Source organism: Vitis riparia, chromosome 7 (assembly GCF_004353265.1).
Source record: "Vitis riparia cultivar Riparia Gloire de Montpellier isolate 1030 chromosome 7, EGFV_Vit.rip_1.0, whole genome shotgun sequence".
Lineage (NCBI taxonomy): Eukaryota > Viridiplantae > Streptophyta > Magnoliopsida > Vitales > Vitaceae > Vitis > Vitis riparia.
In genome coordinates, this window is record NC_048437.1 from 2,924,771 (window position 1) to 2,947,254 (window position 22,484).

At 31.4% G+C, this 22,484-nt stretch overlaps 2 protein-coding genes across 3 annotated transcripts; both read left to right on the forward strand.

Annotated features, from left to right (window-relative positions):
• LOC117919360 lies at positions 1 to 453 on the forward strand. The gene is made up of 2 exons (XM_034836540.1): positions 1 to 48; positions 115 to 453. Exons 1-2 carry the CDS (start codon positions 1 to 3, stop codon positions 451 to 453), a joined length of 387 nt encoding a protein of 128 aa, XP_034692431.1.
• A 2,747-nt stretch (positions 454 to 3,200) lies between these two features.
• On the forward strand, positions 3,201 to 13,524 carry LOC117917242 (UDP-rhamnose/UDP-galactose transporter 6). 2 transcript variants are annotated; one of them, XM_034833450.1, is made up of 6 exons: positions 3,201 to 3,332; positions 5,885 to 6,097; positions 10,417 to 10,601; positions 10,701 to 10,901; positions 11,717 to 11,878; positions 12,971 to 13,524. In XM_034833450.1, exons 2-6 carry the CDS (start codon positions 5,962 to 5,964, stop codon positions 13,298 to 13,300), a joined length of 1,014 nt encoding a protein of 337 aa, XP_034689341.1. In that variant the 5' UTR covers positions 3,201 to 3,332; positions 5,885 to 5,961; the 3' UTR covers positions 13,301 to 13,524. The 2 variants fall into 2 exon arrangements, with proteins under 2 accessions (XP_034689341.1, XP_034689342.1); XM_034833451.1 differs by having other exon boundaries at positions 3,202 to 3,332; positions 5,900 to 6,097.
• The last annotated feature ends 8,960 nt before the right edge of the window (positions 13,525 to 22,484 follow it).

Genomic DNA, 22,484 nt, shown 5'->3' on the forward strand with positions numbered 1-22,484 from the left:
ATGCAGATTGCCCGTCTAGTTCGTGATTCAATGAGGAACAAACCAGAGGTAAATATTTTGTAGTTAATTAATAAAAAATAATTTATTAAATATTTTGTAAATATTTTTGTCCAGGAAAAGATTTGCAAACAATTTGCTGCCACCGGCTCATGCCCATACAGCACAAGATGCCGCTTCTCTCACCAGCTTCCGTCTGCTTCCCCGCCACCAACCCACCAAACATCCTCCGCTTCCACATCTCAAACCACCACGACCGCCGCCACTGCCGCTGACTGGTCGCCTCTGGACGACGGCATTGAGGTTAAGTTGCCAGGTTCTTCATCAACAGACAAGCCGCCATCAAGGGAAGAGGTGAACGCTTTTAATAACCGCTTTCTCAATCGTCCGATGAAACCGAGGAGGAGGAGACTGACGGTGTTTGAAGATATTTGCCCTGGCCGCGAGAAGAACTAACCTCCCTCCCTTTTCTCTAACTCCTTCCTCTCTTTCTAGTTTTTATTTTTTATTTTTTATTTTTCCATTTTTTTAAGGAATAATTATGATTTAGCTTTCGAGACAAAACATATTTGTTAAAAATAAATAAAATATATATTTAGACTATATTTCTTTCTTTATTAAATAATAAAAATTAGTAAATTAATTTAATGAATTAAAAGGATTTAATAACTTAATTTAAATTAATAAATATATTTATTAAAATAACTTAATATCATAACTTAAAATAAAAAATGACTTTAAGTAATAAGTCATGGAGTTAAATATCCCGAAAATAAAATAAAATAAAATAAAATTTTTAGTATACAATAATTATTTATTTTAATTTTTTTTATTCTGTTGGTTACTCCACCAAAATGATACAATATAAGGATAAGAATTCATTCTTATTATAAATTTTCCAACTATTTTATGACATCAACCATCTCCCCTTACTCCCTAAATTGTCAAAAATTTTGAAAATACTTTTTTAAATTGCTATAATTTTGAAAATGTTTTTATAAACACCATTTTTTGTAAATATTTTATTTAATAAACTATACAAATACATATAAAATCATTTCAAATAGATAATAATGTACATTAACAACTTTTTAATAGACAATCACCCCATGACATATAATTAGGGAAATTAAATGTGATGAAAAAAAAAGTAACAATGCATTAAACCCTTTTTATAATATGGTCAACCACAACAAAATAATAATAATAATAATAATAAATAAATAAATAAATAATCTCATTTTGGCCTAGTTTGGCATTTAAAAGAAAATTCATTTGTGAAAAAAAAATTAGTGCTTTGAGAATCAATTTTTAATTAATTTAATTATAAAATAAATTTTAATGGATCTAATTTCCTTCTTTCATATTTTTCCCAAATTTCCCATAAACCAAACATAACCAAAGAGTTTCTACATTTATTTTTCCTTATTTTTTGTCTTATGTTTTGTTACCTAACTCTTTTTGTGTTCCATTATTATCTATCACATAACTTCATCTAAAATTAAAAACAAAGTTGATGTTCAAACATAAATAAATAATAGATAAATTAAAATTTGAATATTATTAATATAATTAAAATTTTTAATTAAATAATAAATTCCTTAAATTTTTAATAGATTTTTATTAATATAGGTTGTGCATAAAAAAATCACATGGAATATTTTGTGCAAAATTAATTGGAGAAACATTTCAAGACAATTTAAATTATTTAAATTAAAATTTTAGATAAACTAATTATATATATATATATATATATATATATATATATATATATATATATATATATATATATATATATATATATATATTAAAAGACCCTTTTAAGATGGACAAAACAATACTACCTTAAATTTTGCCACACCTAATTATATCATTTCATGAGTTAGGATTTCATATAGCATATCACCACCATGAAAACCATGGAAACACACCTCATAACCTTTGTGAAGTTGATAATTAAATTATAGGATAAAAAAAAAAAAAAAAGACACAACCATAAAGAAGTTGATTAACTCTTTTTTTTTTTTTTTTTTTTTTAAGTTTTAACATATGGATTTGAAATTTTGAATCTCAAATTTTAATATATATGACTAAAGAACAAAGATACAACGAAATAAAATTTAAATGCAAATAAGAGTCCGTTTGTTAACAATTTTATAAAGCATTTTTAGTTTTAAAAGCGATTTTAAAAAAAATTAGGTGTTCAAATTATACTATAAGTTTTTCGAGTAAAAATACTATTAAATATATTTTAAATTATGTTTGATAATGATTTTAAGAAGTGCTTTTATCTTAAAAAGTATTTTTGAAAAAAAATGAGGTGTTTGATAAATTTTAGGAAACACTTTTAAAATTCTAAAAAATTTATTAGTAATATTAAAAAATCACCCTAAACCCTGTTTTATGAAAAAACATTTGATAGATGATTTTCTTAAAAATACTTTTAGAAAAAACACTTTTAAGTAAGAATGTTGTCAAATATACTCTAAGAATGGGTTTGGGAGTGATTTTAGAAAGTTTTTTTTTTAATATTTTTAATTTTTTAATAATAAAAATTTTAAAGTATTAAAAATATTTTATAAAATCACTATTACACAGGCTCTAAACGTGATTCAAATGCAAAAATATAAACGTATTTTATGTACGTGATGATATTTAATCGGTATTTTTTTATATGGCATCATAAGGTGGACATGGCTTAAAATTTAGGGTCTATTATTAAAAAGTAGAATTTCAATTCACAAATCAAACAATAAATTGAAATTCTACTTTTTTTAATAATCACAAGAACGACATCGGACAGAACAAGAAAAATGAGAGCAAAGTGAAGGACGAATCATAAATTTTAAATTAATGAAAGAAAATGACATCCATGAGGCCTCCAAAACCCAAGTTAGTTGAATATTATTGGCCCAATAAAAACACACCAACTGTACAAATCGGGAGAATGACACCAAATTTTTTTTCCTTTATTAATAAGACTGAAAATCAAATCAAATTATTTTGATTTTTGAATATTATTGGACGAATACTAACATGCCATGTGTTCAATGGAGGAATTCAAAGAATTTTTCCAAATTAATAAAACTGAAATCAAATCAAATTATCTTGACTTTTTTTTCTTTTTTCTTTTTTTTTTTCTAAAGAAAATTTTAATTTTCTTGTTTCAGTCCCACCTCCCTTTAAAGGGAGAAAATTATTACCTTCAAATTTCCATAACTGCAATTCGTTTCCCTGCAAGCCTCGCATATCCCATAGGGTCACTCCCGAGGCTTTGGTTTTTTTTTTCTCGGCACGACATCCTCCTCCCGTGTGCCGATCACTTCGTTTCTGAGGTATAAGTCTCTTAAGCTGTTAGTTTGTTTGGTTTGACGGAAAATCTATTTTTTTTCTCGGCATTTTTTTTTCCCGAGAAAGAAACGGTGGTTTGTTTGTTTGTTTGTCTGTCTGTTTATGTGTGTGTTTTTAGTTCTGGATCTGCTGAATTGTGAGTGTTTGTGCTTATTTTTCTTTTTGGATTGAAGTGTGGAGTTCTTTTATTTCGGATTGGAATTATGCGGTAGAGGTTTGTTAGAGCGGTTGGATCTGATTGACAGTAGTGTAGTTTCGCTTGAATTTTGGAGTTCTTTTTGTTCGTATCTGACCGTGAACTTTTTGCGTGCATAAATGTGCCGTTTGGTTGCTGAAAAAATGCTGAGTGAAGGGAGATCAGAATTTGAACAGTAGGTGTTTGATTGCTTGGGAAGTAGTAAAAGGAGAAACCTGCATCCAATCGAGCTTAATTGAACTTTTTTTGCTTAGTTGAATCCTGTTGTTAAACTAAGATTCAAAATCTTAACTGTGGGGAAGGAATTTTCTTGGGTTGTTGAATTGGCTGATTTGATGTTTGATGTTGTTTTAGGATCTCCAACAGACAAAACTATTGAGGAATTTTCTTGGTGCAATCTATATTTTTGTTTGAGTTTACAAGTGCTTTAATTCTAAACTTATACAACATAACTGCTTCTCAACAAAATTCTACCCCCACAAGCACTAAAAGAGGAAAAGCAATACCATGGTATGAATAACTTACGCTTTGAAATTATATCTGGATGCTTGGAGGTATTGAAGTGAGTTTCAGTGGAAGTTTGAAATTCTGTGGAAAAGCATAATCTCACATTCTATGAGTGCACAATTGACAATTTTTAGAAACTAGTCTAGGCATGTACATGTAATTTGCCAATTTTGTTTGGTAAGTAGTTGAATGGAAGGTACATGAATTCTTGGAGCATGGTGGGTGAGCATTGTAACCACTGTGATGGTGAACTAGATGCTCAGAGGAAGTTCCTCTAGATATTTGTCAAGGGGAATAGTATTTTATGGAAGATGATATTGGGAGGCCCATGATCAGTGGTTGAATTATAAAAGGGTGTAGTTGTCAACTTCTAAACCTTGCTAGATAATAATTTCCTATTCTTTTTGGTATTATGTATTATACATTTTTTTTACTTATAGGGTGTTAAATAAAAAAGGCGCATGTATGGAAATGAGTATATACTCACAAGAATGAAATATAAAGTAGTATATACCTAATTAAGAAGGGATTATAAAGCTAAAAGTGGTAAATGCAGGCCTTCATTAATATAATACTTTAAACATTTACAGAAAATATGACGTTTTAATCCGTAGTTTCATCATTTATCATAAAATCCTCAAAATAAACTTTCTAAAATTTTAGAGTTAAATAAATTCCAAGTTCCAATTAGGTTGCTGATAAATATTAAAATTCCATAAATCTTAAGTTCCAACAGGGCCCAAACCAATATTATCAAAACTAAATTATCTTTATTTATGAATATAACTATATATTTTAGGACCTATTGACATATGTGTTTTCATGTGCTTCAAATCCATCTTTATTGCCACCTAAAGGGAGAAAAACTAAAAAAATATTAGCTACATATTCAGCAAGATCTATCATTCTTATTCATCATCTACTTCAAGGTTAATATTTGGACCACCCAAAGTATATATCTTTTATTCTGATAACACCAATCGGATATTTGTCATAGTATTAGTTATATTTAAGCTTTTATCTTCCATGTATGCCTTAAACAACACATGTACGATGTTTTTTCATTGAAACAATTTTCTCTCTTACTTTTTCATTTTTTATCCATTTTGATCTTAGACTACCTTTTAAACCATAATATGTCAATCTTTTTAATAATAAAAAGGAAAAAAAATGACATAGTCAAATGTTGTTGTTCTTTATATCATGCCTCATGTGTGTGAAATGCATCATGTATCATTTATAGACGCACACACACACACTTTAGGATGCAACACATACATGTGACACGTATTGTCTTATATGTAAAAAATGTATCCTGCTGTGTATCATATTTTGCAAGTATGATAAATAAGATGATGCTTATGGCATGGGCTTTTGGAGAGCATTTCTGTGCATGTGTCAGTGGGATCCTTTCTATAGGTGCATGTATTTGTGTTTTTTTTTTTTTTTTGATAGGTAAATATTCAATGTATTAAAAGTGCTTAACAAAAGGGCCACTGAAGTATACATGGTGTATACAAAATGCATGTGTTTGTGCATATATGTTGGGTACAGGATCGAGAGTGTTTTTAAGAGGTTTGCTGTGGTATTTTGTTTTCCCAGAGCATATCTGAATCTCTTTGAGATTTCCTTGGATCTAACTCCTACCAATATGCATTTGCTTTGAATTATCTTTGAAATTTTCTGGTATGTGAACTCCCACCAGTGCTCTTGTTAACATTGCTTATTTTATTAATTGAAAAAGTTGTGTTCATTTTTGGTTTCCTTGCCCTACAAAAGGTGTGAATTTGTGTATTTCCAGAAAGTTTATTTCCTCGCCTGATTAAACTATAGGCTTTTGACATCCAGGCATGGTACATGCTTTTGTGAAGACTGGGCAGTAGAAACTGGTGTTCAATTGAAAGCAACAGATGAATATGTCTCCAGCAAACAAGGCTGATAAGAAGGCAACTGTTGATGCTGCCGCATGGATGTTCAATGTTGTCACTTCGGTTGGAATCATTATGGTCAACAAAGCCTTAATGGCTACATATGGATTCAGTTTTGGTATGTCCCTCATGACTATCAACCCACACGCTTTAATCAATTTATCAGCCTTTATATTACTCATACGATAGTTCTAAATGCATTGTGTCCTATGCATTTCTGTGATTTTAATAACATTTATATTGTCATGCAATTGAACTATATGCATTCTTGGTAATAATGTTAAGAAGGAGAAGGAGGGAGGGGTGTGTGGGGTGGTGTTGGGATTTTGAGGGGTTTGGGGTGAAGAATGAGAAAACTTCTGGAGCTGTTTGGCTTGCATGTATCTGTAATCCTGTCAGGTCAATTAAATAATGATAGTCATTCTTATCTTTTTTCTTTTGATAGGCAATGCTAGTTATTCCTATTAAAAACATTGATGGATTTGATAGGTCAACACAGTGGCTTAACATTGAAGATTAAGGGGATATAATGCATAAGCTCTCTTCTCTTCACTTTTCTCTTTTCTTTTTCTGGGAATTTTCTTCTCAACCTCTTATCGTTGAAGAAAAGGGACACTGCTCTAATAATGATGTGAGAAGTACTGTGATATCTACATTTCCTGGAAAAGATTCCATCAGTGCTGTTTGTGCTAGATTGTAGGGTTTCATTTTTAAATGGTTGTTGTATGTGACCACTGACAATGAAGAAAAAAAATATGAATCCTAATATGGAGAGAGGATTTTCTTGCCCTCAACTTTTCCTTCTATTTTTGTTTTTTGTTTTTAATTTTTAAAGGATAAAGGTAAACAAATTAAATTCTTTCAACCCAAGTTTGGGACCTAGGTAATGGAATAAGAAGATTGGTTTCTACTAGAATCATTCAGACAATCCATCCTTTTGTATAACTTTCAGCAAAGTTAAAGCAGAAAACAAGCAAACAAAACCAAAGGGAAAAGTATTTGTTGGCTTGATGTTCGAGATCAAGCAAGGAGATTAAGCAAGGTTGGGTTGCCTACTTCCTAAACAGTAATTTAAACTAAAAGTTAGTTTGGAATATGGTATATTCCATCCTAGTTATATTAAACATTTAAAGCTGTCACCTAATCAAAATATTTTGGTTGAAATGCAATTGTAAAATATGGAGATTAGAGTTAATAAAGGGACTCCATTAGGTGATATTAATATAACTTAGTATAAACTGAGCCACTTTGAATGTAGTTTAGTTTAGTTTAGTATGACTACAACTTGAAAATATATTATCAATATATTTGGAAGACATGATTTTTTTAGTGAATGATTAAATTGAAAACAATTTGAAACAAAATACTTTCGTTTTTAACCCTTTTTATGTCATGAAATCTGTTAGGTTTATGTTAATCCAACCTAAGGTACCCAAGGGGGTAGTGGGGAGTGAATTAGGTGATGGTCAATTTTTATGAATTTTAACAATATGAATGAAAGAGACAAATCTAAGCAATAATAAGTAATAATAAGACAACAAAATGTAAAAAGAGAAGGGAAGAGAAATACAAACTTTGATTTATTGTGGTTCCACTAGTCCCGACCTATGTTAACTCTCTTCTCACTTTGATCCCAAAGTTCGAGGTTCCACTATACCAAGATTTCCAAACCAAGCCTTCAAACTTTACACTTAGATTCTTGGTTTAAAGGGACCTTTAATAGTTCTTTAAGAGATGCCTCACTCTTAAACAACCCTTCAAGTGATACATCACACGTAAATTCTTTCCTCACAAGTATATAATGACTAAATTTGTTGAATCAAGTTCCTAGTTTAGAATTTTGACTCAAGGAATACAAATGAAACTAGGTGAGGTGCATTAAATGAATATGTTAGCTTATGAATCAAGGTGCACTAAAAAACACTCTCACAATAAATGATAACTAATGTTGGGTCATTAGAAGATTATTGAGAGTTAAGGAACCTTTATATAGGAATTGGAGGGAAATTAGTTGTTAAGGGTAACTACCTATTGATCCGATCAACAACCTAGCTAGTCGTTGTGCAATTAATGTACTGTGATGACCATTGGAGACATAACTACACAACTGGTCAACCGCCTGATTAGACTGAAAAGTTCTCCACAATTCACTGCCATGAACCAACTTGGGAAGCACTCCATGGGAGCACTTGTGGTCTACCTTTCGATTGATCTCCCAAGGACCCTTCGCCTCCAATTGAGCTCATTTTGCAAAATTAAGGACTTGTACTTGAAAATGCTCTATTCGATACCTTTTTGAAAACTTTTTAAACATAAAATACATAAATCAAAGGTGGTTTTCATATGAAAAATACTTCATCCAACTTTTGAAAAGATTTAATACAAGTTTGAGATAAATTGTATGAGTTTTGGAGTGTTATGCGCTTTAGTGAAGTATGCATGCTATCTTAATTTAGCACACCCACAATCTTACAATAAAAATCCTAAAGATTAATCTTGATAAACCTTCTCTTTGATATTCATCTTCTTCTTGATTTCCTCTTTGACTTTATATAGTTTCTTCTTGATGGTTCCAAGGAAATCTTCTTGCCTATCACACTTAAAATTCCAATCATTGTTTTATTATTATCCCAACATGAGATTAAGTCTAAGAATGTACCCCTTTTGTTTAACTTGCTTATTAGCCATTATTAAATATTGTGAGAATTCTAAAAAAAAAAATTCAAAATCTGTTAAATTAAAGAAGAATGAGGCATAACAGTAAAGGAATAAAGATCATCTAGAACATAACATAAAACTCAATTCAGCTCAACAAAGCCTCAATGTTAGCTCTTTGGGGTTGGGTACTCAAGTCTTGGGTTCTTAATTCAAGTCCTTTATCATTTAACCATATTACTTATCAAAAAAATTTAACTATATTAGGGCCATGTTTTTGAAACTAAAGGATGCTTATGTTCTTTTTGGCCTTTCTGTTGTGATCTGACTGAAATTCTTGGGCAAACCCTTCATTATGCATTGCAGTGTTGTAGCTGAAATATGATCATTTCTTTTCCTTTTGGTGGGTGTAGTGGGGTTGGCCTAAGACAGTATTAGCCCCTTTCATATTGTGAAGAAGAGGAATCACAAAATTTAGAAGGCTTCTCCTTTTGGTTTATTGTGAATGATCTAGAAGGAGAGAAATTGCTGAACTTTTTAATGGGAAAGAGATGACTTTATTTAATATTTAAGCATCTATTTATATGAATCTTGCAGGCTTGCTCTCAGGGTCCAAGTTTGTAGGAAAAGCAATAGCTCTCAATTTTTCTAGATGGTTTAAGATTGTAGCAGTGGAGCTTAGCTGCTTCATTTTCTTTCTTTCTTTTTTTTCCCCTCCTTTTCTTGGTGATCCCTGTATATTGTAGGTGTACATGGGTTGCGTTTGCACTCATTGGTGCATGACTTTTACTCAAGTAAAAGAATTAATTACTGGTCAGTGTTTCCAAAAGGTAGAATATTGGTTTTCTGGTGGAGTTTAGGTCTAGGGTGGGGTTCTATAAGGAACTTTGTCACAATGATCAGCCACTTTGTCAGAGCTCTTGGATTGCATATTTGGCGGCCAATTGGATTGCTAATTTGGTGGACAATTGGAGTTCTATGGTGGTTGATGATTATCTCGCCTCTGACGCAGTTGAATTCCCACTTGTGCTTGGAATCTGCAAGACATGTAGATGAAATTACTGATGCCCTTCCATTTGGTGAAGTCATGTTTAATGATAATCATTAAACTCCTGTCTAGTTTCTGGTCTGTGGCTGCTAACTCATTTGGAAATGTAGTCCTTGTTAGTATTCTCATGGTGGATCATTTGATGCCTTCATTATTTCTGTATGTTGGTGGGATTTCCCTAGAGATGTTCATTCCTTGGTGTTGAGTTAGGTTGCCCTTGGGGTCTAGGGTTGAGTCAGTCCATTGACTTCTCATTCACTGTGCTCCCTTGCAATCTGGTATTCCTTAGTTATTTCTGGATTTCTTCAATTTGCTCTAGAGATGTATATTCCTTGGGATTGAGTTGGTTGCAAGCCTTTTTCTATTTCTTTTTTTTTCCCTTCTTGAAAGTGAAAAGAGAGTAACCAAAGAACTTTTAACTGGGTGGAAAGTACACAGTGAATTATGGGGCTGTATATTGTCTAAACTCTTTCTTTTCTATTTATTAATACTCTTGTATCTTGCCTTCTCAGGTCCTTGTGTTGGTTATTAAATTTGACCTTGAGAGGCAATCAAATATTTGAATTATCATCATTATAAGATTGACTCCAGAATTTTTCCTTCTTTATCCATTGTTGTGCTGTTGGAAGTAGACATTGGAAATTTTGTGTTCACACATTTATCTGCCTTAGGAGTAGCTTCTCTGTGAGCTTATATATACTAAGATTGTGTCCAATTATCTTGTTATCCTACAGCGACTACGTTAACTGGTCTGCATTTTGCCACAACAACCTTGATGACTACTGTTCTTAGGTGGCTGGGATACATCCAGGGCTCCCATCTACCAGTATCTGAGCTTCTGAGATTTGTTTTGTTTGCAAATTTGTCAATCGTTGGAATGAACGTGAGTTTAATGTGGAACTCTGTGGGATTCTATCAGGTCAGTTTTGGGAACTGCTGACTTTTTGTTCTCCTTTTGCTCTCATATTTTTTTTCAAAGTTACAAGTTATGTTCTTTCTCTTCAAACTTTGATGTCAGATTGCGAAGCTGAGTATGATCCCAGTCTCATGTGTTCTCGAAGTTGTGTTGGACAAGATGCGGTACTCAAGGGACACCAAGCTTAGCATATCATTAGTTCTCCTTGGTGTTGCAGTCTGTACTGTTACTGATGTGAGTGTCAATGCCAAGGGTTTCATTGCTGCTTTTGTTGCAGTTTGGAGCACAGCTCTGCAGCAGTATGTAAGTCATCCTTCAATGACCCTATGATCGTAGATAGGGCTGGCCACTGGGCAAGTTAATCAAGATAGATGTCTTGCCTTGCTTATGATGGGCTGAGTTTGAACTTCATATAATCAGATTGGATTGGGTATTAGGTTTTAATCCCTTGCCTTTCCAGGTCTACACACGTATAGTATGGGCTGAATATAGACTTATGTAACAAGCTTACCTATTTGATCAACTAACTGAGAAGCCTTTCCCAGGTTCTCCTCCAATTAGTATGTCTGGGTGCATATGTAATCACGTTAGTTTTGTGTTAAAAAAGGTATAACCAAAACCAGGAAGATTTTGGGTCATCTTGATTCATCCCAAACACATGATTTTGCCATTCCTAATCTTTTCTGTTCTCTATGCACTTAAATCTAGTGTTTATAAGAACCCATACTTGTATTTGCACTTCTACCAAATGGTAGAAAGATTAATAAATAAAGATAAAGGTCCATTAGAAACTGAAATGTGCAAGGATATCAGTGGGGTATATCCATGACCCTCTCTGACTGTGAGCCACCTAAGAAAGAAATGTCACAGAACTCTCCTCCACAGTAAGATAAGAGGTGACTCTTTCCATTTTCAGGGACTTCAGCAAAGCCGGAATATTGCTTATATGGCTAACCCAAAGCCAGCTGCCTTAAAGAAAATTTGGATAACACCGCCTCTCTTATCCCATATGAGGCTGCCATACCCCTGTCACTAGTTTAAGTTATAGATTACTATCCGATTAACATGTAAATGACTAGTTTTGACTGACTCAATTCTGTTACTGATTATGTCTGCAGTATGTGCATTTTCTTCAACGGAAGTATTCCTTAGGCTCGTTCAACCTATTGGGGCATACTGCTCCAGTGCAGGCTGCATCTCTGCTGTTATTAGGACCCTTTCTGGACTATTGGTTGACAAATAAGAGAGTTGACAACTACCAATACAGTTTAATATCTGTGGTAAGTATTGCATCAAGGTGGCATGCGCACGAGTTGATCATCTATGAAGCCTAACTTGTTTGCTTTGCATGCATGTGTCACATGGGAAAAGTTTAGCTTGCACAATTAGGACCCTTATTCTTATTCTACTGCCTAATTTTCTATTTTTGTGTTTTTTATATATGCATCCATATGCTTTAATGCATAGTTTCTTGTGTTTATTTGTTCAAGCTTCTGGTTGTAAAGCATATCTCATGGTTGTATGTTCCCTCATTTGTATTGCCATTGTACATATCATGATCTGGTTCATAAGATAGACTTGGCTGTCATATCATATACAATCCTACACATGTGAGGCATGTAAAGTCTATACATAATATTTTTTCTGTATGATTTTTTATATTTATCAGTTTTTAGAGTTTGTCATCTTAAACAAAGCCTCCCCATCAGTTGGACTAGGCACATGAATATTTTTGTAATGAACATTATGAACTCTATTTAGAATCATTTTCTACAGCTTTTCTTAGAAAAAAAACTCAAATTTAGTTTTGTCTCCTCATTTCCGTGTTGTTCTATTGCTTGAAGGCAGTTTAGGTTTAAATTAATGTATTTAGATGCTCACAAGCAACCAGTTGGTTGCTGTAGGATAGCAAGAATGTTGTGCTGAAATGTAATAATAGCCTGGTTATGGTGGATAAATATTTTGAAGATAACACCACATTGCAAGTATGTGCTTCCATGAATAGGCGGTGTGTGCATGATACCCATGTGTATTGTTTCACTGGTGAGTCTTTGATTACAACAATGTACTAGAATGCCCATGTTTCTTACAACAAAATGCACATGAATTCTTCGACTTGGAGGAAAATGAGACTGGCCTACCATAGATCCTCTGGTTAATTGGTGCCTGTGGGAAGAGCAGCAGTACATGAAGTCAGATTTCTCTGTTTGCTGCTAGTTTTTGAGGGTAGGACTCATGGTAGGATAGTTCTACGGAATATTAACCCAGGTTATATATTCATTTTTCTCATATTCATGCATGTTTTTGCATCCTGCTCGTATCGTATCATTTAGGAATGCTGCTGATGATTTGCCCCACTTTGTTCGCTGCAGATGTTCATCATTCTGTCATGCACAATTGCGGTAGGAACCAACCTCAGCCAATTCATCTGTATTGGAAGATTCACTGCAGTGTCCTTCCAAGTGATTGGGCACATGAAGACGATTCTCGTCCTGATCTTAGGATTCCTCTTCTTTGGAAAAGAAGGTCTCAATCTACATGTCGTTCTAGGTATGATCATAGCAGTTGTGGGAATGATCTGGTACGGCAATGCTTCATCTAAGCCTGGAGGAAAGGAACGGCGTAGTCCTGCTCTCCCAATCAACAAATCACAAAAAACTGATGGCTTATCAGAGTCCACCGAGATAGATGGGAAGGTGTAGAGGAAAAAAATGACCAAAAATCATACATCAGCTGGTTTTAGAAGTTCCTTTACACCTCAGAAGGTCAGATCACTCATTTCTTATAAATTTTTGTCATAATTCTTCTTTTTCTTGTCCTTGAATCTACTCAAGAGAAAGAACACTGTTGAATAGGGTGAAATATATATTCCATGATAACCATCAATAGTAATTTATTTCCTTACACGGTTTCAAGCCTTTTGTTCCTTACCAGTCTCTCTTTTTCTTGTTCTTGTATTCTCTTTTGAAACTTCTCGTGGATATACTTTGCTACAAAAGGCTGCATTTGGACCCAGGCACATCCTTTGTGCCCACAAATATAACAACTAGGAATCCTACCCCATAACCACACATCTTAGGTGGATCCTTACATGCAACTTAGCTTTCACAACTTTCACAAACTTCAAGCTTCGGTACGATGACTGATGGTCATGGATTAAGGTGTTTCCTAAGCAACTGTGCAGCACTTAAACAACTCAATATGCTTAGATGCCTCTGGGTCTTTCCAGAACCTTCATACCCCCTATATAGAGCCAAGTGAAGGATCATTTAGGCCAAAACCCGAAAATAGCATAGTAAATGCCAAGTATATGCGGTAGATAGATCCACCCAGTACCCATAGGAGGAAACCCTGAAAATGAGACACTGGCGGTGGAGGCATCTTGTATTTTACCACTTGTTGTGGTCCCAATGGGGTTAGATCTGCACATATCGACACAGCCATTGCACACTCTAGGAAAGCCAAGCCAGACCATTACTCGATACCCTCATTTTGAGACATGGGGAATGATGCATTCATGCGAAACAGTGAATTCAGGGTTAATACAGACATTAATGGTATTCGATACCTACTGCCCACGTGCACGTGGTCTTCAGTTAAGTTGTCTCTGGTTGGTGGGCCTCCTTCCGGATTGGAAAAATCTATTTCATGTGTTTTGAACTATCTGCATTTATAGCCTTTGTTTGGGGATGCTTAATTATTTGTGTAAACACCCTCCACTAGCAAATAGCAAAACCAACCAAACTTCTTCTGTCTTGGAGTTGTCATGTAATTTTCTTCTTTTGATCCTCAATCATGCTTCTTTTGCAATCATTTTTCGAGTTAAACTTCATTATTTACTAGTAACAAGTGACAAGCAGCAGATCTTGATTGCCTAGACCATCAGGGTGGACCGGGAATGAGATTTCCATTCCAGTTCTTGTTCATGATTAGGTTTGGGTTACAATTAGGAATGAGAATAGGAATCAAAAATCCATTTTCATGGAAGTCAAAATTCACTCTTATAAGAATTTGATTCTTTTACGCACATGTCCATTGGTTAACAATGCAACATGGGCTTTCTGGGAAAAGGTAGATAGCCCGCTACTTTTGAATTCAACTCAACCTTTGGCATCTTATGAATAAGCTAATCATTAAAATCCCCAAAAAAAATAAAAAATTCTTGGCTCTATTTATTTGTGGTATTCATAAATTTATTAAACTCTGTGCCCAGGAGAAAATAATTTAGGGTTTACGATTTAGGGTTATCCTTACCCTACTTGTTACATCTTCTGTTTGTTCATAAATTGAAAACCAAATTAACGAAGGTTTAGGGTTTAAGGTTTAAAATGAATAATGTGGATTAGAGTATGAGATTTTTAGTTTAGGATTTAGGATTTTTCCCATTTTGGGTTAGTTTTTAGGATCCCTGTAGGCCACCGTGACTGGCATGGCGGCGATCACCACCCACCAAATGGAAAAGAAATAAGACGACAAACAATAAGGCTGCTTAAGTTGTTTACCAACTTCTATTCTTCCAGAGTCTCAAACTATTTCATGTGTAAGCATCACCCCTTTTAATGTTGTTTGAAGCTTGTGGAAAGGTTCCAACAATCTCAGCATACAATTCCAAAAATTTTTCTTTCTTTTTTTAAAAAAAATAAAAATCCCAAAAGATGATGAAGAAGAAATAAGGATGAGGATTCAGTTTCTGAAATACCGGAAGAAGGTTGGTTCAAAACTTGAAATACAGCTGCTTCTGGGCCCCATCCTGTTTTGTTCCCAACTGCGACCTCCCCTTTCTTGCCTAATATTTCGGCGGAATTCTCTTTATCCTTTTTTTTATTATTATTATTATTGAAATTTTAATTTTTACATTTTAATCGGATTATTGTTTTGGACTGACTCTTTTAAATTTTCTGACTCTCAATCGACATAGCTTTCTCTTTTTATCTTTAATTCAAGAATTAAAATTCTTGGCGCCCCATCAAAATTGACCGTTTAATCAAAATAAGTCATATTTTCTTATATCTGTGCAATTGATAACTTATAGATTTTGTTTGATATATTTGTTGTTTTCAAATTTCAAAAATAAGATGCTTTTATATAACACTTTTTGTACAAAAAAAAAAATTTGTATTTAGCATATATATCTTTAAAAAAATTGTTTTATCTTATATAAAAATTACTAATTTTTTCTAATTTTAAAAATAAAAAATATAATGTTTTAAAATAATATTTTAAATTATTTTCATTTATTTTTAAAGAATTATTTTAGAAAAATAATAATAATTATACAAATATTAAACACTAGATAATAATTATTTTTAAAAGATAGAAAGCACGTTAACAACTTTTTAAATACCAAAAATGATTTTCATTTTACAAAACAATTTTTTAAAAATCATTTTCGAAAATACTTCCCCGAACGTCCTCATCCCAACTTTCTATCTTCGTGTTCAAGACAATAGGATCGTTGACGGTAAAAAAGAGTAGAAAATCTTAATAAGTTGAAAGTGACGGAAACCTAAGGCCACTGTGACAGTGGTCCAATTGGTCCTCTTTAATTTAAAGAGGTCGTCCTCATTATAGAGTGGTCTCTCCTTTTATTTATTTATATATATATATATATATATATATATATATATATATATATATATGAAAACGTGATAAATTTTCATTTACTTTAGTGTGTAGTGGACTGAATGAGAAAATTTGGACTTGCTTTCTCAAAACCTTTAGAAGTTAGAATTCAAATTTTCTCCGTTTTTGAATTTCTTGGCAAACATTATAATCAAACAGCTCTTTCTTGACTCTTCATAATTCAAACTTCTTTGCGTTTAAGAAATGTCTTTATGCCCTAACTCTTTCATTTGATGTAACACGAAAGATTAGAACAAAAAATCATAAAATAAAAACTATTTATAATTTTTAAAAATTAAAAATTTTCATAAATATTTAAAAAAATTATTAAATTTAAATTTAATTACTATTTTATCACATTTAATATCTATTTGACGATAATTTTAAAAAAACAATTTCAATTCTTTTAATACTTACAAATTTTTATTTTTTAAATATTAAAAAAATTAAAACATTTCCAAAAATTATTATCCAACATACTTTTATTCTTTTATACTAAAGTATTTTTTTGAAATATCTGCTCTCCTCAAAGCTTCGACAAAATGCAATGATTTGTCCCGAGTGTTTAAAAAAATGAATATAAATATTAAGACATAAATTAGGCTTTACTAGAAAAACAAAACCTTTGGAAGGAAGGCAAGTTATCTTTAAAAGCTTAAATAAAGTTTCATATGAGTCTTAAAAGCAAGAGATCCAAAAAGTAAGTTTTGCCACAAGAAACAAACCTTTTTCCAATAAATATTATCATCTAATTTAAACTTAGATATTGTACTCTAATCAAAGCTAGAGCTTAATGACTCAAATAATGAAGTGATTCCACCACCACACAAAACCCATCTCTTTTTTTTTTTTTTTTTGCTTTTAAAAAAAAACAAAAAGAAAAGAAGAAATCGAGTTCTACAAAAGGCAAGGCTAGTGGTGAGGTTTTGGTTTTTTATTATTTATTTATTTTATTTTAATAATGATTTGTAATTTATTATTATTATTGTAGGGTTTTTAAAAGTAGATAATGTATACTAATAAAATCTTAAAGTCTCCCATTATGAAGTGATCCCACCAAAGCCTTTTTTGTCAAAGAAAAACCCTAGCTGCAAAAGGGTATGGGCTTGTAGCCTTATTTTGTTATTTTTTTATTATTATTAGATTTTTTTATTTTTGTTGGGCAAAGAAAAGAAGGGTGGAGGGAGACCCAAAAACCCAAATGAAAGGTGGGTCCCCCAAGAGTGAGGGTGATATGATAATAATTTGGGGGACTCGTATTCATATGATAATAATTTGGGGTAGGGCCATGGAGAGAGAGAAAGAGAGTGTAATGTCATCTCTCTCGTGTGGGCATTGATTTTCATTCTCATCCATCTCATCTCTCTTTTGTACTTGTGGGAGGGTTTTTCTCCCATACAACAAAGACCAAAAAGAGAGCGAGTCCCACCCCCACCCCGCACCCCAATATCATATATCGCGTTACCCTTCCTTATCCTGCCCCTCCCCCCACCTTACCCTACGCACCCCCCACCCCCATCTAATGCCCATCCCTCCCCATTAAATGTTTCCTAATGTTTGAATTGAATTTTTCAAAGTCAAAGACTCTTTGTAGTTGGAGTGTGAAAGTTAATTTCCATATTTGAGAAGTGATTTTTTTTTTTTAAAGCTTTTGTTGACGTAATTTTTTAAAATTTAGAAAAATATTATTGCACGTTAGATATTTTTTTTTGGTTTAATTTTTGTATTATTATCTAATTATAATTATAAATCACACTTTTAGATGAAAGATTTTTAAATTTAAAGAAATATAAAATATTAAAATGTGATTTGTCGTATAAATATTTGGACATATCTTGCTTTGATTATGTAAAACAAGGATATCTTTTCAAAATCTCGATTCCAAATTCTCCATCAAAAGTAACATGCAGCCCAAACCAAATGAGACCTTAATCCCCCACTATCCTGAGCACTGACCCACCTAATCCTGCGCACTCCCCCCACACCCTCACCTCCAGCGTTAAAATCCAACTACTCAGCCCCACCTCCCCTCCAATAATTGCCTGCGCGTGTTAGTGCACGTGTGGTGTTCTTGCCTTTCCCTAATCTAGCCCCCATGTGCACGTTAGCCTCTAGCCGGCGCAAGATAGTTCCTCCCAAATAAAATACCCAACAAAAATTATTATTATTATTATTATTAAAAAAATGGAAAGCGTGGTGCTGGTGCTGGTGCTGGTGGGGAAACAGTGAGAATGCTAGCGTAACAGTGACAGTTGGACAAAGTTTGTCGGTGACGAGTGGTCAAACGGAGTGATGGTACATCAAAGTCTGACGTGTATAATACTGCCACGTCATCAAGATGGACACATGCACGTGTCCATCCCAGACTGTGGGCCCCATTCCCACACTCACCGGAAAAAAGAAAGGGCAAAAAAAACTCATATCATCATAATTCAAAAAAAACTTTCTCCTTCTCTCAATTTTTTCAGTGCCCAAAGTTTGTATTGATTTCAATTCATCATGGCTGAGAAGGAAAAAGAAGGAAACTACCCACCTGATTACATATATATTTTTAATTATTATCCTCCACGTGGCATAATATCCAGACATAATTTTAAAATCGCGAGTGACTGCGCGGGTGAAAATTTGGGTTTTGTACTCGCTTTTCCTGCTGGCGCGTGTGAGATATTTGGCGGGAGGGTTTGTTGGCGGAAGTGGCAGGCGAGTTTAGGTTGTTTGTACGCGCACAATTGACATATTTAACCTATTTGCTTTTATTTTTTAAAATTTACTCCCGTAACGGTTTCGAGAACAGTTTTGACCGTGAAAACAAGTTGAACTGTTTCGTCCAAGTTTTCGATAACTCTGTTTCCAAAACAAAAAAAAGAAATAAGGAAAATTGTTCTTTGGACGCAATTGGGCTTGAAATTAATCTTCATTAGTCCCTGAAGGATATGAAATGTTAAGGGATAAAAATAAAGATGACACGTCATATATATATATATTTTTTTAAGTTAGCTGGTTGTATATGTGGCAATGATTTGGAAAATATCATAATTTTTTATTTGATTAAATAGAAAAAAATGTTATTTATAAAATATCTTTTAAATTTTGTTTTTTTTTATAAAAACTAATTTCTATTTGAATTAGAAAATATTTGTACAAAACAAAATAATTTATGTTTTAAAAGAAAACTCTCAAAGTTATTTAGAAAAGCATTACAATTTATTTTTAAAAAAATTATCCCCGTTTTATCCTAAAAAATATTTTAAATTAATTATAAAAAATTAAGAGAAAAAAAAGTTCAAATTTATTTAAAAAAATGTAATTTCAAATTCTAAAAAAAAAAATTATTTAAAAAAATAATTTATTAAAAGAAAAACTCAATATATATATATATATATATATATATATATATATATATATATATATATTCCTTTTCAATTTTATTCTATTTTTTTACTACTTTTATTAAAAAAAAAATTGTTTTTCAATTTTTATTTTGGTGAGTTCTATTTTCATTTTTTATTTTTATTTTTTAAGTTTCTAATATGATTTTCAGTAAGGATTTTATGCTTCTTTTTTTTTTTTCATATTCAACGAATGACATTTCAGGAAATATTGAAGTTCATATTCTTCTTATTAATTTTCATACTTTCGTTGGATTTTCAGCTTAAATGGGTAGGTTTTATGGACTTAAAAACCAATTTTTTTGCTCAATTGGATTCAAAGCATAAATTTCCCAAATAAAAATATATTTTTTGTTTTTTATTTCTAAAAATAAAAAATAAATTATTTTAAATAACATGTTTTATTTATTTTCTAAAAAATATTTTAAAAAAATAATTACATAAATATATAAAATGATTAAAAATAAAATATTAAATACAAATTTTTTTTAAAAAAATATGTTTAAAATATTAAAAATAAACTTTTGTTTTATAAAATATTAGATAACAATTTTTTTAAAATAATTTTTTATAACTGTTTTTAGAAATAATTACTAAATAAATCCTTATTTTTCACTCTTAAAGACATAAAAAAACATGATATAACACATTTCAATTATTTTTACTTGTTTTTTAAGAATTATTTAAAAATTAATTATAAAAATATAAAATATAATTTAAAAAGCATTAAATATACAATTTATTTTTCAAATATATTTAAAAACAAATTAAAAATATATCAATTATACATGCTCATTGGACTTGATATGAGTGTTTCTATCCAAATTTTTTAATAAAAATATTATAAAACAATTTTTTAATTTTTATAAAATATTCGTTTTTCTTTAAAAATACTTTTTAAAGACATTAACAAATTATCTTTAAGTAAGTGAAGACAAATAAGTTCTTACATAATTTTAATTATATTTAACTTATATTTAACTTAATTCTTTTAATATTAAAGTTTATTTGATAATATTTTTTAAAACAATCTCATAAAATAGTTTTCTCTATAAAAGTTCTTTATAATGGTGAAATACTAGTCTTTTTACCTTATTCCTTGCCCCTCTATATCTAATTATCTATATAAAAATATAAAAGTTTTTTTAATAATTTTAATTTTTTTTAAAAAAACTTGAAAAAATATTTAAAAAATAAATAAATTTAAGAATTTTATTTTATTTAACATTTAATTAGTTCTAATTTGATCACTAGATGTTGATAAAATTTATCAAATCAATCCAACATTTTTATGGGTTTTTCAAAATTATTTGTTGAGATCAAATCATTAAACTTATCAAAAAAATTTATTCGTGTATGGTATACAAAAGATGACAAAAACATCAAAATCATATTTTGGATTAAAAAGAGGGTTCACAGGGTTGTTAATTATTGAAATAAAAAGTGAATAAAAAAAATAACAGATAGAAATTGAAGTGAAAAAATAAAATTTCTTGTATATAATAAAAAGTGAAAAGAAAAGAAGTGTTGAATGTGATTCAGAAAGGATGTGACGAGCACTCCTTGGGTACATGTAAAACACTGTTTCCAAACACTCCTTGTACTTGTAGATAACTGTTACCAAACACTTCTGAAGTTGGTTAAAGGATGACAGCTCTTATCCTAACAAAACATGCGAGCTTTTTCTTCGCTAAATGTCAAGATTACGATCCACTCCCTGACAAAGCCGTGAGAAATGACGGAATTACCCCATAAATTTCAACCCCCGACCGCAGTTAAAAACTGTTTTTCCACGTCATACAAAAAACCACCTGAGCACTTGAACTTACTAAACTACCCCTCAGAGTTTCCCCTGGGTACTGTGTGGGAGGGGTGTTTACGGAATTTCAAGTATCAATGTACTAGATTTACTGCTAGATACAGCAGCACTGTTCTCTACGCTTAAGTACAGTTGCTTTGGTTACTTGCTGTTGGATCCTGACCGTTAAACGAAATGAACGGTCAGGATTGAAGGGCTATGGGGCACTTGGTACAGTACGTTACTGTCAAGCTCTAACGAGTCGTACACTGTATTTATAAGAAATTGTAGGCGAGTTTGCGTCTCGCGGAGCGTCTGTGCACGCACCAATTATTGAGGAGGACAGTGACCTTCTAGTGTCGAATTAGATAGAAGTAGAATTGTTTCTTGATCTGTGGGGCATTCATTACCACTTTGGGAGGTACGTTGGCGCTTGTATTGCACACTCGTTCAGTGTGAGAATGGTGTTGATAGTAAACCGTAAATTATTATTACCCATATATCTATTTATCAAGCTATTAGCGATCTTATATATATATATATTAAAAATAGAATATATAAATCATTCTAAAATATTTTAAAAAATAGTTTTTAAAAATTATTTTATAATTTATATAGAATAAAAATCTATTTAAAAACCTAAAATATTTTTATTTTATTTTTAGTATTTTTGAATATATTTTAAAAATAATTTTAAATCTAATATATTATTTTTAATCATCATAAAAAATCAAGTGAAAATAATAAAAAATAAAAATAAATTATTTGAAAACACTTTGTTATTGTTATTTTGAACATAAAACAGATTATCAAACATGTTTTTTTTTTTTTAATTTTGGAGAACTTTATAAAAAATACTTTCCAAATAAATCTTAATTTTTTCATAATACTTCATATTTGCCTTCAAATCTGCTTACATCTTAGTAAAAGCTATTATCATTAATTACCTTTAAAAATAAAAAAATATATCCAAATAAATATTTACTCATTCATTTGTGATTCCTATAAACCTCTTGACCTTTTATTTAAAAAAACTTAATAACAACTCTTATGCACAAAAATTATATTTTTTTTAAA

Excerpts from the sequence above, each read along its gene's own strand:
- LOC117919360 (XM_034836540.1), top strand. The coding sequence starts at position 1 with ATGCAGATTGCCCGTCTAGTTCGTGATTCAATGAGGAACAAACCAGAG. Across the intron at positions 49-114 it reads CAATGAGGAACAAACCAGAG|GAAAAGATTTGCAAACAATT; the intron begins GTAAATATTTTG and ends ATTTTTGTCCAG.
- LOC117917242 (XM_034833450.1), top strand. The coding sequence starts at position 5,962 with ATGAATATGTCTCCAGCAAACAAGGCTGATAAGAAGGCAACTGTTGAT. Across the intron at positions 10,602-10,700 it reads ACTCTGTGGGATTCTATCAG|ATTGCGAAGCTGAGTATGAT; the intron begins GTCAGTTTTGGG and ends CTTTGATGTCAG. Across the intron at positions 11,879-12,970 it reads AATACAGTTTAATATCTGTG|ATGTTCATCATTCTGTCATG; the intron begins GTAAGTATTGCA and ends TGTTCGCTGCAG.